The 16,166-nt window shown below is 31.4% G+C and overlaps 2 protein-coding genes across 4 annotated transcripts; both read left to right on the forward strand.

Moving 5' to 3' along the window:
* The first annotated feature begins 231 nt into the window (after window positions 1–231).
* On the forward strand, window positions 232–3,856 carry LOC146530752 (UPF0415 protein C7orf25 homolog). Of its 2 annotated transcripts, XM_085199705.1 has the most exons (9): window positions 232–354; window positions 498–656; window positions 847–1,030; window positions 1,638–1,774; window positions 1,950–2,107; window positions 2,255–2,466; window positions 2,857–2,991; window positions 3,091–3,233; window positions 3,520–3,856. In XM_085199705.1, exons 2-9 carry the CDS (start codon window positions 504–506, stop codon window positions 3,601–3,603), a joined length of 1,206 nt encoding a protein of 401 aa, XP_085055831.1. In that variant the 5' UTR covers window positions 232–354; window positions 498–503; the 3' UTR covers window positions 3,604–3,856. The 2 variants fall into 2 exon arrangements, with proteins under 2 accessions (XP_085055831.1, XP_085055830.1); XM_085199704.1 differs by having other exon boundaries at window positions 240–656.
* A 3,331-nt stretch (window positions 3,857–7,187) lies between these two features.
* Window positions 7,188–15,499, forward strand: LOC146530753 (DNA polymerase theta-like). 2 transcript variants are annotated; one of them, XM_085198909.1, is made up of 10 exons: window positions 7,190–7,645; window positions 8,213–9,446; window positions 9,670–9,794; window positions 9,919–11,867; window positions 11,951–12,125; window positions 12,237–12,418; window positions 12,836–13,005; window positions 13,485–13,815; window positions 14,213–14,477; window positions 15,110–15,499. In XM_085198909.1, exons 1-10 carry the CDS (start codon window positions 7,315–7,317, stop codon window positions 15,397–15,399), a joined length of 5,052 nt encoding a protein of 1,683 aa, XP_085055035.1. In that variant the 5' UTR covers window positions 7,190–7,314; the 3' UTR covers window positions 15,400–15,499. The 2 variants fall into 2 exon arrangements, with proteins under 2 accessions (XP_085055034.1, XP_085055035.1); XM_085198908.1 differs by having other exon boundaries at window positions 7,188–9,446.
* The last annotated feature ends 667 nt before the right edge of the window (window positions 15,500–16,166 follow it).

The following is a 16,166-nucleotide window of genomic DNA, read 5'->3' on the forward strand; positions in this document are numbered from 1 at the left end:
AGGACCCCATGGATAGATTAGCCACTATGAAGAACATTGAATGCCCTAAAAAATAATAAAACATACCATCTAGAGGCATGGAAATCGAATACCTTCTGAGAGATTATCATATTATAAACACCGATGTGGAAAAGTGCCCCACTAGCTAGACGAGATGAGAAAGACTAAAAAATGCTATTTATTAAATATTAACTTTTGAAATAGGTACCGTATCATAAACATTCTATTCGTTCAGCAACTGATTAGTTGTCATCACAGGTTGTCATTGTCAATTTAAATTTGAAATACCTTAAAAGAAAAACTAAAACCTCTTAATTCTTATGAAATTAGCCAATTATTACTTATTGTGAAAAGGTACAATAAAGTAATTTTAAATAAAATCGCGGGATTGGGTTAAATAATTCATTATATTATATATTATAAAGACTTAAGTTTCGTAATATAAGTGAATATAAAATATTGAATTTGATTGGTTTTTATTTTATTATTTAAATCAGAAGAATATGAGTCATAACATAGAGGAGCTACTTCTTATGTTGGATGAAAAGATTATATACGGGGAAGATTTAATTCAACAGCTACAATGTGCAGAGAACGTAGAAGGAGTGTTAAAACTACAAAGAAAAATTTATCAAGAGGTGGACTTCCTTAAACGAGTAGGCTGACGATTGTTACTTACTTTTTTAGCTTATTTTCCTTTTTTTTATCTTCAAGCAGAGGAACCTAAATATATAAATTAAAAAAATAAAATACATTCCTACAAGTGATAAATAAACCCACAGCTATCATCTTAGTTAGAATTACTGTATCTGCATGAGTCTTCTTTTATAAAAATTCTACCTTCAGTTGCAGAAATCAAGGAAAGTGAAAAAAGAACAGTTATCCTGTTCCAATCTAAGGCATTTAGGAGCTACGGTAACCTGTGCAGTCAGACCTGGTGTGATTTCTGTGTGTAAAATATTCCATATCAATGATGAAAACAAACTACTGGTTGATATTATAAGTGAAGAAGGAAAAGTATGGACCAAAGGTTAGTGCAACTTTACTGTTTTTGTATTAAAATAAAAAAAAAATATAATAAAAATTATAATATTTATTTTAAACTAGAATAAGTTTATTTTTATTGTTAGGCTGATTTTTTTCATTGTGTTCTGTGGATTTTTTGTCAATAGTGTTATTTTATATAATTCTAATTAAAGTATATATTTTTAACATAACTAATTCTCGGCTTTGCTTGTGTTTTGCAAATACTGTGCTTTGTCTAGTCAAGCCTGGGAAACATAAAGTATTCATTCTTCCAATGGGGTTGTAAAACCACAAGCTTAGTGATTACAATCAGACACATAGTATAGCTTAACACTATGTCCCTTGTTGTTGTATGTTGTTTTTTGTAGTGTAGTTATTATTAAAGCATGCACATATATGATAGTAAACAAATAAAAAAATAGCAGAGTAGGTGCTATGTGTTCAGACATTTACTTTTTTTATAACAAGGTGAGGAAATGAAAATATTAAATATGTAAATTTTTCATTCCCCAAGAGGGAAATGAATCCACAACTCTATGAGTTACAGCCATACTCCATAATGGAACTTCCCTTATAAGCATTAATTAATAAAATGACTCTTGTTAAAACAGTAATTGCAAGGAATCCAAAGTCTCTGTCAGCATTAAGCTCGGGCAAAGCTTCCTACGGAGCAAGGTCTATCCTCGATCAAGCTGAGGACTATTTGAAGTGTGCAAAATTGTATCCATGTATGTATCAGTCACCAAAGGTAAGGATAGTCATCAAATGAGCTACTTTATTTTAAAAGCGTATAACAATAACTTGTTTATGTTGTTAACATAAGATGAGTAGTAACAACTAACAAGCATATAAGAATAAAAAAAAATAGTCTTTAATCTTGTCAGATGAATTGTAATCAATTTAATTAAATAATTTTATTACAGGTTATCTTTGAATTTGCTAGTGGTATTGAGGAAACCCTTGCCAATAGACTCAAAGCATTGGGAATTACAATAATTGGAGACATTTTGCAAGACTCTAATTATGTTGAAGAATTTGATGACTCATATGAATCAAGTGATGAAGATTCATTAAGTGATAGGTATTTATTTCCACATACAATTAAAACAAATGTTTTTATTAAGTATACTTGATTTTTTTAATTAAGTACACTTAAACTCTTAATTTAAAAATATAATAGATATCTCATAACAATTTCAACAATTTATTAAATATTTTTTTTTTTCAGCCAACAAGTAACTGCAGATAAGGTATCTCAATGTATAAAAGAAAATCACGATATAAACTTGTTAAATCTAGATGTTACAGCAATGATGGCATATGTAAGCAACATGACAAATGGACATTGTCATTTTGTGTTTAAACAAGATGTTCTTACCCAACAATCTGCTTGGGAGGCAGAAAGACCAGTCAAACCTATATTAGAGAAGTTATTCAAAGGTATAATAATACAATATTTTAAGCTTCAATCTGTATTCCATACAGACGTGTATGTGTTTTAAATTGGTTTACACATACTTTTTTAGCCTTATCCACTGTCCGGGGGCCCTCATGCTTTTTATGTCACCTTCCCCCAGTATCTTTGCTACTGTGTTTTTGAAGGTCAACTGAGACCTCCCCGTACATCTTTTATGTCTATAAAGTATTATACATATAGTAGAAAAATAAAATTGTAATTGACAGATTCTGTAATACTAAAGTTAACAATAATTTTATTGTTGATGACCATTTAATAATTCCTCTTCATTTAAAAAAATATTAGAATTCATATTTTAATGAATTTTGAGATAGATTATTTTTTTTTAATTGAGAGTATTTTTTTTTATTTAGATAAAACTTTAATATGCTGCAGAACTGCATGGGATAATTTTGAAAAAATTATTGACACCTTAGGAGGACCTATGGAAAAAACACGTGCAGGAGAATTAAAGGAACAACTTATTATTTATGAAGATGATTATGGAGGTATAAAAATGTATATGCATATTAGGAAAAAACAATTAAATTCATTGTTATTATATAATTTATAGATTTTTCCATAAGTGGTGTTATTTTCTTGTTTAGGTGAAGATGACTATCCAAGGCATAATTTGAAAGTAAGAGGGCATGTACGATTAAGATCTAAAATAATTTTCAATTTCGGACATAGAATGAAATCTCTCACTATATCTGCTAATGAAGGATTTGTAAGAGCGGCAGCTCAACAGGTAAACCATTAATGAAAATTATATTTGCACTAGCTCTAGGTTTCCTCTGACCTTTTCAGTCAGAGGAAACAGTGCTAAGACACTTCACTCCAGATTTTTATTGTGGACCTCAAATGTGGTGCATTGCCTTGCCTGGGCAGGGAGATGTAAGAATTTTCATTTTCTCAAGTGGGTATGTATTTTGAATACATAGCGGATGTATTTACAATCAAAACTGTCCCACTGTATTACTATAGCCTAATTAAAAATAATAAGATTGAAATTTTTCAATATTAAATGTTTTCAGGGAGTCACTTATGCTACCTTTATTCATGAATCTCGTGCCTTAACTGAAGGTAAAGAAGAATCTGCGACAAAGATATGTTTATGATGTCATACCAACTGTTTTAGATAGAAGAACATCACAAAAATATTGTGTTATTATAAAATAGTGACACCATATAGTACTTTTTTATACCAGTGTTAGTTAATTTAATGAATATTTGGTGTTAATGTCATTCAGATATTTATGTACAATGAGCAATTAATCAGTGCAAAATACTCCTGTGATACTGTTTATGATAAAGTATATACTATTCCCGTTGTGTAAATTTCGCAAAATTAAATGCTATAAAGTTTTTTTATTTGTTATTTTTTATTCAAATTCAAATTCAAAATATTCGTTATTCAAATAGGCAATTATTACAAGCACTTTTGAATCGTCGAATGAACATATGAATAAAAAGCTACCACCGGTTCGGAAGGCAGTTCTGCTGAGAAGAGCCGGCAAGAAACTCAACAGTTGCTCTTTTCAAAATATTGTTTTATATATATACTAATAAAAAATAAGCCTAAATAACTAAAATAAGTTAAAAAATAATAAAAAGTGGAGATTTATTATTAGAAAAAATATCTGAGTAACCGAAATGAACAAACAAAAGAAGTAAAAGTAACTAAAGGAAATTCTTAATATTAGAAAAAGTACCTAAAGTTTGCCATGCGCGCGTACTCAACATTTTTCTATATTAAATAATTATTAATTTTTGCGAACAATATTAAATAAAATCCCAAATGATTAAAATTACGATATTTTAAGTGTATAACATCGGTATAGATAACCGAACTGAGATAAATTAATTATAAGCAGCAAATAATTACATAAAAAATAATAGTAATTCGAAAATATATAAAAATTTACAAAATCATCAAAGTCATCTGCCCGTTCGCGTCGGTCATACTATACCACTCGTAGGCTAGGTCATTTGGAATCAGTGACATCTTAATTATTTATTACAATGTTATAGAGTAAATTATAATTTCCATCAAGATGAAATGTTAAAAGTGACTATTATATTTATTTTCATAAGGATGAATATCAAATTATAGAAATCATCTAATTTTTGTTAACCCTAGATAGATAACCATATTTTACTGTACACTAAAGATAACCATACGTCGATTCAACGTGCGAATGTTTGAGTGAGCATATTTTACATTATGTATATCCTAGGTTTATGAATATGTTATTATATATTAATGTATGTAATTGTGTTCTGAATAAATAAAAAACATTAGAGTTAATTTGTATTTTTATTAGAAAAAATAAAAAAAGAACAAAAGGAGGTACTTCTTAATTTATAAAACTTGAACATTTAGGAATCTCTCCGTCAGTTTTATAATTTGAGACATAAACTTTTTAAAATATTTTTTTTATAAACTATATAATATTAGAAACCTAATTAAATATATTTTTTTATTAATTTTCGTCTCAAAGGCACTTAGGACAGGCGCTAGACTTGTGCTCTCGTGCTGCACAAATGGGATTTTTACAGTTGCCGCACATAGCTTTGTCATCCTTCTAAATTTTGATGGACAAAATGCACGATATTTTCTTTTCTTTAGCTCAAATACACCTTCGAGTTCTTTGGGAGGTGGCTTTTACATCAGGATTTTCCATCTTCAGCTGGATTTCTGCGTTGGTCCATTTTGTTATCTCCTCAATTACAATGTCATCAGTAATAAATGTACTGAAACACTCTAAAAGCTCTTAAGGGCATTTATTCGTCCGAGTGGGACCCTTTGATGTCCGTATAATATTAGCAGATATTCTTCCACTTGTTCTGCCTTTAGTGGCTGTCCAACGATGATCGTTTTGCCTCGAAGAGTTTGACGCTGTAGCATGACAATCGGCATACTTGCCGAAGCACTTTCAGGCGCTTCAGGGTTATTTTCAGACACATCTTCAGTATGCAATGTGTTTACTACTGATGGACCACTCACCTCATAGTCTACAGCATCATTCTGTACTTCATATTTTAATAAATTGTCTTCAGTTTCACTGTCCGACCCCTGAATCTCTGCATCGGTCGTTTCATGCAACAACCGACTGATTTTTGCATCGTTTATACGATTATGTGACGATATGATGTTTTGTTTTGTCGTGAGCTGTAACAAGTAAAAAAAATGTACATTTATTCTAAAAAAAGTCGCAATAACACATTTTCCTAAAAATCTAAAAACTAACACTAAAGATAACCATACGTCATTTCGACGTAAGGTAGGTAGATATTGACGAAAGTATTGCACTTACCGGAGGGATACGGGTGTGTCCTGCAAGCTCCGACGGCCAAATGAGTTGATAGGAACGACCAGTTTAGTAACGCGAAAAACAAACGAGTTATATCATTTTTTCAAAATCGATTACGTCGATTCGACGTAGGTTATCTATCTAGGGTTAATGTATACAAGTCTATATCGGCGCGCGCCATGTATGCATTAAACAAACTCACTTTGGGTGACGTTTTCTTAAAACAACAAAGTTTGCAAGCCGTTGCTTAGCAACGCGTAGCGACGATTGTTATTAACATGGCGGAAGAAATTGCTTGTCAAATTAATTATTTTAATATATTGGTATACTTATATCGAAAATATTACAAATATGAGAAAAAAAAAGTATCCTATGTTCATCCCAGGACCCTCAAGTATCGCTATATGAGTATTTTATCACAATTAATTTAGCGGTTTGGCCCTGATTGCGTAAAAGACAGGCAGACAGACAGACAGAGTTACTTTCGAATTTATAATATAGGTATGGATTATATCATAGCCAACATAATAAGTCATCAAGTATGTTACAATATCTCATCAAAAACTTAACGTGAAAGGAGACTCCAGTTAAACATTAAGTAATGTGTCGTTTTGGACTTACTTCAGCAGGCAAAGGCAAGGAAGATCTATACGGTTTCGAGTTTTGTGTTCACTGGTGATAAGATTGAAGCTCTAAATGTCACTTCACTATTTTTTAAGTACAGTCGTTAGTATATTTGCAAATTAGCGTACTTCTAGCTTGTACTGGCTAAACTGCTGTTGTTGGCCATCACTAGTAGGACATCACCAGTGATGGTCTTTACAGCGTCACAAAACGGAAAGGGGCGAGAGTAGTTCGGCCCTGAAGAAAATGTACGAATTTTAATGGACGCTTGTGAAGGCTTGGTGATAAGGCTGGCGTGCCGTGAGATAACACTGGCCTCACCGCTTCTTACGGCGGCGGCACCCATATATATATCTCTTTCGCCACTGTTAGCCTAAGTTTATGGCACGGGTTTTGTTTGTAAACCTCTTCTGTAAAGTAAAGTAATATTTACTCAATAGGTACTTCTAGGGAACGGTAAATACTAAAAAGATGATATTTAATTTAATTTAACAATAAGTTAAGTACGCGCAGCATTAAGCTGGTTAGAATTTAAGAAAATAAGTTATATGTTATTATTATATTTTTTTGGTACAGTGCTATAAATATTAAACATTTAGAACTTACTTTTAAAAAAGATTAAAGTACGATATCGTAGCTTATTGAATTAGATACGGTAGTAACCCATACTGCAGTTTCACGTTACGATTATTCAGATTTTCTTTGACGTTTGTTTGAATATGACATTACCAGATGATTTTAATTAAATTTAACATATTCAAACTTATTATTTTATTGTAATTGATTGTATTTTAAGCCATGCTATTACTAATAATATAATATGTATAATAAAAATGAAATGAAATATTGAAAACCTAGAATAAAGAAATGAACTAAACTAATATATATAAAATGTTAAAAGAAAATATGGATGAACTGGATATACAAAACTCTACAGAAAACGTCTCATTTTTAGCCGATTGTTTTGATAAATCTTTTAATTTACAAAGTTCTCTAAATTATGTTAAAGATTATATTGCAACGACGAAAAATGAACAAAATATACCTAAGGAACAAGCTTGTTTACTCAGAAAGAAAAGTTTTCTTGCACAAGAAAAACAAATTAATAAAAATATTTCAAACCTAGATGTACTTACACAGCTTAATGAGAACAAAACATACAAGAAAAATTTAAAAAACTGGGGCTTGCCACCACAAATAGCAGATAGATATAAACAAAAAGGTATTGTAGAGATGTTTGATTGGCAAGTTGATTGCCTTTCGAATCCAAAAGTTTTAATAGATTGTGAAAATCTTGTTTACTCTGCTCCTACTTCTGCTGGTAAAACACTTGTAGCTGATATATTAACTATTAAGGCTGTTCTGGAGCGCCAAAAAAAAGTTATTATAATATTGCCATTTGTATCAATAGTTAGAGAAAAAATGTTTTACTTACAAGATATTTTATCAACTTCTGGAGTCAGAGTTGAAGGGTTTATGGGTTCTCAATCTCCCCCTGGAGGATTACAATCAGTCCATATTGCAATATGTACAATAGAAAAAGCAAACAGCTTAATTAATAAACTGCTTGATGAAGGCAGTATATCTGAGCTAGGAGCAGTAATTGTAGATGAGTTGCACTTATTAGGAGATCCACACAGAGGGTACATTTTAGAACTTCTTTTAACTAAAATAAAATATATTTCTTCCAAGACTGCTAATATAAAGATACAAATAGTTGGTATGTCTGCAACATTACCTAATTTGGAAACATTAGCAAGTTGGTTACAAGCTGAATTATTTATTACAGAATTTAGACCAATACCTTTGGATGAATATTGTTTAGTAGGTAGTAAATATTATGATAAAAGTGGAAATTATAAAGGACCATTTAAGAATACAAAGTCACTGACAGAAGAGGATTATGTGCTATCACTGTGTTTAGATACAATTAAAGAGGGTTGTTCTATTTTAATATTTTGTATGACAAAGAATAGATGTGAGAATTTAGCACAGAATATTTCATCTTCATTTTTTAAAATAGGATGTACTAGTAATGATCTAGGAAAACTTTTAAGAGAACAACTAAAGCCTGAAAGTATATTGGAAGTATTAGAACAATTAAAAAACTGTCCTGTAGGACTTGATAACATATTGAAAAAATTAATTTCATTTGGTGTGGCATATCATCATGCAGGGCTTACGTTTGATGAAAGAGATATTATTGAAGGAGCATTTAAGTCAGGTGCAATAAGAGTGTTAGTTGCAACATCTACACTGAGTTCAGGAGTAAATTTGCCTGTTCGAAAAGTAATAATAAGATCTCCAGTATTTCAAAAACAGCCCATAAACATATTAACATATAAACAAATGATCGGTAGAGCTGGAAGAATGGGTAAAGATGTAAAGGGTGAAAGTATTTTAATATGTACCCCAGCCGAACAAAAGATAGGATTCGGTTTGATGATGGGAAACTTAGAACCTGTTAAAAGCTGTATTGAAAGTGAAGACAAATTTATGAGGACTACTCTTGAAATGATTGCAAGCCAAGGGTCCTGTACAAAATCAGATTTAGAGCTCTATACAAAATGCACTTTGCTCTTTACGCAACAAACTGATAAACCATTAAAAAAGTCATTACTTAATAAAACTTTAGAAGAACTTATTAATTTTGAACTAATAAGAATTCAAGGTGATGATGACCAAAATCGATATGTTGCTACATCATTAGGAAAAGCTTGCTTATCTTCGTCTATGGCGCCTAACGATGGTCTATCGCTATTTTGTGAACTACAAAAGGCGCGTCAATGCTTAGTTTTGGAAACTGACCTACATTTAATATATCTAGTAACCCCATACAGTGTTAGTAATCAGTGGAATAATATCGATTGGTTGCATTTATTAAACCTTTGGGAGTCTTTAACACCAGCAATGAAAAGAGTTGGTGACTTAGTGGGTGTACGGGAAAGCTTCATAATTCGATGTTTGAGAGGTAGTAGTAATAAAGGAAATGATAAAGAGAATAAATTGGATATTCATAAGAGGTAAGAAAAAACTGATAATATTCTTGTATGTTAAATGCTGGTAAAGTGCCCACATTAAATGTAAACCTTAATTGCTATATATTCTCACTTCAGAATTGGGCGGAAAGTGGGGAACGGAAGTTTCTAAATGGGAATGGAGTGTCTTAGCACTAGATTTCCAGGTTCCCTTTGCCTATCTTGCTGTGTACGAGATACAGCATGAAACTATCATATATTTTTTTAGATTTTATACGGCGTTAGCCTTACAAGACTTAGTAAATGAAGTATCGTTATCAGAAGTGGCGTGCAAATTTCAATGTGCGCGAGGGTTTCTACAAGGCTTGCAACAATCGTCATCAACATTTGCTGGTATGTTTTAGGTATTACTAGTGAAAGTGAATATTGTAAAATTTGCCTACACATCCTTTTATAATTAATTTTTACTTACATCACAATATATTAGCAGTTATTCAGCATATTTTTATAATTTTAGGTATGGTTACGGCGTTTTGCCATCAATTAGGATGGAGAAATATGGAACTACTTATATCACAATTTCAAGATCGTCTGCAATTCGGCATACATTCGGAACTACTAGAGCTAATGAAATTATCATCCCTTAATGGAGTACGAGCCCGTACTTTATTTGATGCTGGTTTTGAAACTATCTCCAGTATTGCATCGGCAGAAGTGAACACAGTAGAAACCTTACTTCTTAAATCTGTACCATTCCAAAGTGAAAAAGAAAGGGAAGGTGAAGATAAAATGGACGTCAGAAAAAGAAATAAAATGAAAAATATTTGGATAACAGGATGCTGTGGCCTGACTACTAAAGAAGCAGCTGAAAACCTCGTTTTAGAAGCACGGAAATATTTAACTGAAGAAATTGGCGTAGCCGAAATAAAATGGAAAGATATAAAATTAAATGAGACTTCTATAAATCCTGTTATTGACAAAGATAAAAAAAATATATTAGTTCAAAATGGAAATCATGAGAGTGAGACAACTAACAATATAGAAAGTAATGAGGAAAATATTAATCAAAATACTCGATGCAATATAAGTTATAAAATATTTAATGAAACCAAACAAATAAAAGATATAAAAAACAATCATTTAACACCAAATCCAGATCCATCCATCCAGATTTGTAATAAAAAAGAGGAAGTATGTCCAAATAAAGAAAGTGAAGATTTAAACAAAATACATACGGTTTCACCAATAAAACAAAAAATATGTAACGAAACAAGTTTTTATGATTGTAATAAAAATAAGGAGATTACTATTAAGAATTTAAATGAAAATACAAACAGTGAATTCCTATTATCTCTACAAAAGGAAGATGTGGTTTGGGAATCATTAAGTTTTAATGAAGCAGGCTTCAGTAATATCACTAAATATAGGACATCTGATATATTTTTTTCCCCAAATATAAGCTTTGGCGATGCTCCAGATAATTTCGATTGTAATGACAAAAACGTTACGTCCAATACTAATATTTGTATAGACGTAAGTTTATTTTCGTCGGAAGGTGAAAATTCAAGTGTGTTTGATGATAGCCTACCTACTGACTTATTACCAAAGTCATTAATAAAACATACAAAAACAAAAGATGAAATTAAAAATGTGGAAACAAGTACAGATTATTTAGATATAAATTCTAAAACATTGCTAAATGCATTTAAGTCTTCTGTGATTGAAATCGACGATGATGAAGATATCAAATTAGTATATGACGATGAGAAAAAGAATGCAGAAGAAAATTTTAATTCAGAAAAAGACTATTATTCAAATGAAATTATGTCACAAAATGAAATAATAAATACTCAATACAATGAAGTGACAAATTATAGTTTTGTCACTCCGCTCAAAAGGCACGCGGAAAACAAATATTGGTCTTTGTCATCCAAGAAAGCAAAAAGAATGTCTCAAATTGAAATTGGTTCTCAAAAATCAGAACACATTACATTGAAATTTAAAGAATATATTACCGATTGCTATATTTTGCGTGAAGACGATATTATAAATAACTTTTCATATATAGAAAACTCAAATTTAAAACAGGCATCTATTTTATTTGAAACAAATAAAAAGAATATGAAACCTTCTGACGCAATAGGAAACAATATCTTAAAAATAATGTTCGACGTTTCAGATAACGAAGATCATCCTCTTATTCAAGGAATTGCATTTTGTTTAAAAAATGATATTTGCGTATACTTAGATTTAACTAGTTTAGGAAAGTTACAAACGGTATTTAAATTATCCTTAGGCAAATTTATCAGTAATCCTTTATTAAAATTAATTATGGTATCATCAAAATCAAATTTCACCCATATTAAAAGATGGCTGGGAAGAGATATAACATCAAAATGTGTCGATATTACACTGATTGAATGGTTATTGGATACCGATGAAAAAATTTCAAATATAAACGAATTGGTAAATAAAATATCTAATAATTATTATAACAATAATTAAAACTTATAGAAATATTTATTTTATTTAGGATTTTTTTATTAAAGGCTTTAAAATATTTGGATTTGGATTTAGCAAATATACAAATTACCACTGGACATAAAATGAAAACCTATAACATGTTGGACGTTAATGAACAGGCGTGTCTTAAAGCGTGGTGTATTGAGTCCATAGCAGAAAAACAGAAAACAAATACATATCAATTTATAAGAAACTGTATAGGTAAGTGAGTTATTTTAATTTCAAAATAAACTTGAATTTGTAAATGATATTTCTTCTTTTATCTCTTACAATAAATATCACGAAAGAATCTTTCTTAAATCTTTCTTACAGATATCGAAATGCATGTATGTAAAATCCTTGGAAAATGCGAGTTTTACGGCATTGCCGTGGATAAAGATCTCGCGTCAAAACTTTTGATAGATGTAAAAAAATCTCAAGAAATTTTGCAGAAAAAGGCTTTTAAGTTATGTGGATATCATTTTAACTTTAACTCCTCCAAGGAGGTCGCTAAAGTATGTATAAGACAGAAGTAACCATATGTACCTATAGGTTTTTAGCTTTTAGCGTTAAAGCAGCTTTACTTTTTTCCCACATCTAGCAGGGTAGATAAACAGAACCTGTTCAAGACGCTATATTTTCCAGTTTTCCCCGGAATTCGAGACATACTATAACTCAAAGCTGCGCTTTATGTTTTACCATATTGGTGAAATGAAAATACTTTTTGATGGCCTCTATGATCATACATATCCCCAGTTTCATTTTCTTTTAGCATTTTGTATGGCAGACAACGCTTTAGATATCTGACCAGATTGGATAAAGTGAAATATTTATTAAATATAAAAAAATCTTAGAAATTTTTAACCCACAACGATCGCGTGACGATGAAATCATTTTTTTTTTCTGACTTTTACAGAAAATTTTAATTTTAGGTCTTAGGATTGTACAAAGGACGTAAAATAAGCACCAAGAAAAGTGTTCTTTCCGCCCACAATAGTCCTATGGCTAGCATTGTTATATATTGGAGGAAGCTTAATTCTATTCTCACTAAAACTTTGTATCCTCTCACCGAGCAGGCTTTTGGATACAGTGTTGATAATAGGTTAGTATGATGAGAGTGAGTTGTACTAACTTGATACAGTCACCGATATTTTGAATATTATGAAAATACTGCTTTTAGTAATAAAATAAGATAATTAATTATTAATTTACTTGTTATCACAGCAATTCAAAATATTTATACATTTGCGTTCAATATTGTGAAACACTCGAACCGTAGTAACGCTAAGTTTTGCGTTGTGGATACTAATGTAGACGTACAGTACTATCGATGAGTCGTGGCTGAGGGGAAGTTAGCTGCAGATATTATGATTTTAGTATTTTTTTCCTATTTTGGATTGAATTTTAGGATGTTTTTCCTATTCCTAAAAATGTTCAATCGTTCAGAAAATTTAACTTCAAGACCGTCACGGCTAGTCGACCGTGCTGTAGACGTACGAAATTATTCACGATAATATCGGAAATGCAACCGTCGACACGCCGACTTGGGGGAGAGATGTGAATAAATAATTCCATTTCCAGGATAAGCCCGGTCTACACTATGTACACTTGCACCGGCAGAATTAGTATGCACGAGCCGAACTTACAGAACGTACCTAGGACCTTTTGTATACCGATTAAGTATTTATCCACAAAGGATTTTGAACCTTCTGACGATGTAGTAGAGTTCAATTGCCGGAATATTTTCAAACCGGCGCCGGGATACGTTTTTGTGTCTGCTGACTACTGCCAGCTAGAAATGCGAATTCTTACACACTATTCCAAAGACGCGGTGTTGAGTAAGATTATGAGAGCTAATGTGGACGTTTTCAAGTCTATCGCAGCTGCTTTGGCCGGTGTCTCTGAAGAAAATGTGAGTTTGTTATATATTTAATTTTTTATCCAAGTAAAAATATTGTTTGTGTGTGTATCAAGCCTTGTATGATATATGCTACCCTTTAATAAAACACACAATTAAAAAAAATTTTTTGTGTGCCTACAGTTATCAAAAAATTGTAACTATGCATTACATTTAAGATTTATTGTAAACATGTGTTTTTGTGCTTTTATTTTCAATAATAAAATAAAAAAGATTTCTATGTTTTGCAGATTGTAGTGTTCTATTATAAAACAGTATGTTTTGGCGAAAAATACGGATTACAGACTATAAGCAGGGATAGAAAGACGCCTAATGCATAATTAATGCGAATCTTTTTTCTTACGAAATAACATGTGTATTTTGTATTAAACATTGTATTATACTTTCTTAGGTTGATGATGATTTACGACATAAAGCCAAGCAACTCTGTTACGGTATACTTTACGGTATGGGAAATAGAACTTTAGCCCATCACCTGGACGTTAACGAAGCAGAAGCCGCTATATTTATGGACACGTTTTACAAAACTTATCCTGCTTTGAAGAGTTTTACTCAGTCTGTTGTAGAAGAATGTAGACAAAAAGGTTACGTCGAAACGTTGATGAAGCGTCGGAGATATTTACCAGATATAAATAGTAAAATACCATCGAAACGAAGTAAGTGGTGAACTTTGAATTTTTTTTCAGCTTCACGCTGTAGCCGCATCTAGCAGAGCGGGGAGAGGGAGCCTAGTGTTGACACTCCGTTCCTTACTATTCGTGCAATTTTAGAGTCACTGCCTGTTGAGTGCCGCGAGACCAGAGGGAAGAAGTGAAAATATTAAATATTTCATTCTCTCCAGTGGCCTGGCCTCCTAAACGTTGAATTTATTTTTTAAAATTTCATAAGTATTACTTTTCTGTATCTTAAACAATCCAGTGTCCTATACAGGACTTTAACTGTAAAGGGAAATATTCAGCGCAATTACTGGGAACATGGGAATTATAATATAATTAGCATATTTATGATTTGGATTAAGCAAATTTGGTGTCATATTTTTCTTGTTATTTTCAATGTACATTTTCCTTTTATTAATTTAATATGGCTGCAAAAACATACTTAATATATTGATGCTCGTATAATTGTAAATGTTTTATCTGAACACGATCCTGTAGGTTCAAAAGGGGTTACGAGGGGTAAAATTTACAAATATAGTGGTCGTTTCCGGTTGGTTTTAATAACTTTTTAAGTAATGTGTTTAAAATGGATAGAAACTAGAGAAAAAATACATTTATAAAATTGTTATTAGGTGCAGCGGAAAGGCAAGCAGTTAATACTACAATACAAGGGTCAGCGGCAGACATAGCAAAAGCCGCCATGTGCGCTATAGACAACGAAACAAAGCTAGATATAGACCAGCCACGTTTAATTTTACAAATGCATGATGAACTTATATATGAAGTCAAAGAATCTCAAAAAAATAGTTTTAGCAAAATATTAAAAGCTTTAATGCAAGAGACAGTACAGTTGAATGTGCCTTTGCCTGTTAAAGTGAAGAATGGCAGCACTTGGGGTGCGATGGAAGAAGTGAAATTATAAAATCATGATATTAGTGTTAAAATATTAATTTTTGCGCCTTAGCACTCTCGTCTGTGATATTTTTTTATAATCGCCAAATAAAAGTGTTTTGAGTAATGTATATGTACGGGTTTTCTTTTAAGCATGAATTTTTTTTCGCTTTTTACATATGTATGTTGTATAAAAAGCGAAAAAAAATTGAGAGTGAAGGAAGGAGAAAGGGACATTCAGTTAAGATTCATCATCGATCATCAAGACACTTCCGTTCCCAATTTTCCATCACATCAGGAAGTCTAATTACCTTATGGTAATTCCTTATGGAAAGAAAATATAAATAAATTTCATTTTCATTGAGTGGAAATCAAATTCACAACCTGTTGTGTTTCCAGTCTAACATAAGATAAAAATAAATATTAAAGTAACTATTAACTTTAATACTATATGTTAAAAAAATTTCACATCACTATCCGTACTAACAAAATATTTATTTTATACTGCCAGATTCATTCAGCAAAAATGCTAAGAAACACATTGCTTTTATTTATTTTCAAAGAAAAACCAAATATATTTTACGCTTCCCTGAAAATTAAACAGTAAAGTAGAAAAATCTCAAGTTTTGCTTGTTTAGTCTTAGCACCATAACATAAAAGGTTGTTAAACAATCTCCGCGCCATCTCAACGTGTTTCCGCGAGTTTTCCTCATTTTCCACTTTACGCACAGCGAGCACAGAGGTCGCGCTGCGCCTCCCCTACGCGCAATCGATATCTGCGCGTTCCAACCCTCGGAA

Source organism: Heliconius melpomene, chromosome 16, assembly GCF_056956725.1.
Source record: "Heliconius melpomene rosina isolate 202511_hmr_F chromosome 16, ASM5695672v1, whole genome shotgun sequence".
NCBI lineage: Eukaryota > Metazoa > Arthropoda > Insecta > Lepidoptera > Nymphalidae > Heliconius > Heliconius melpomene.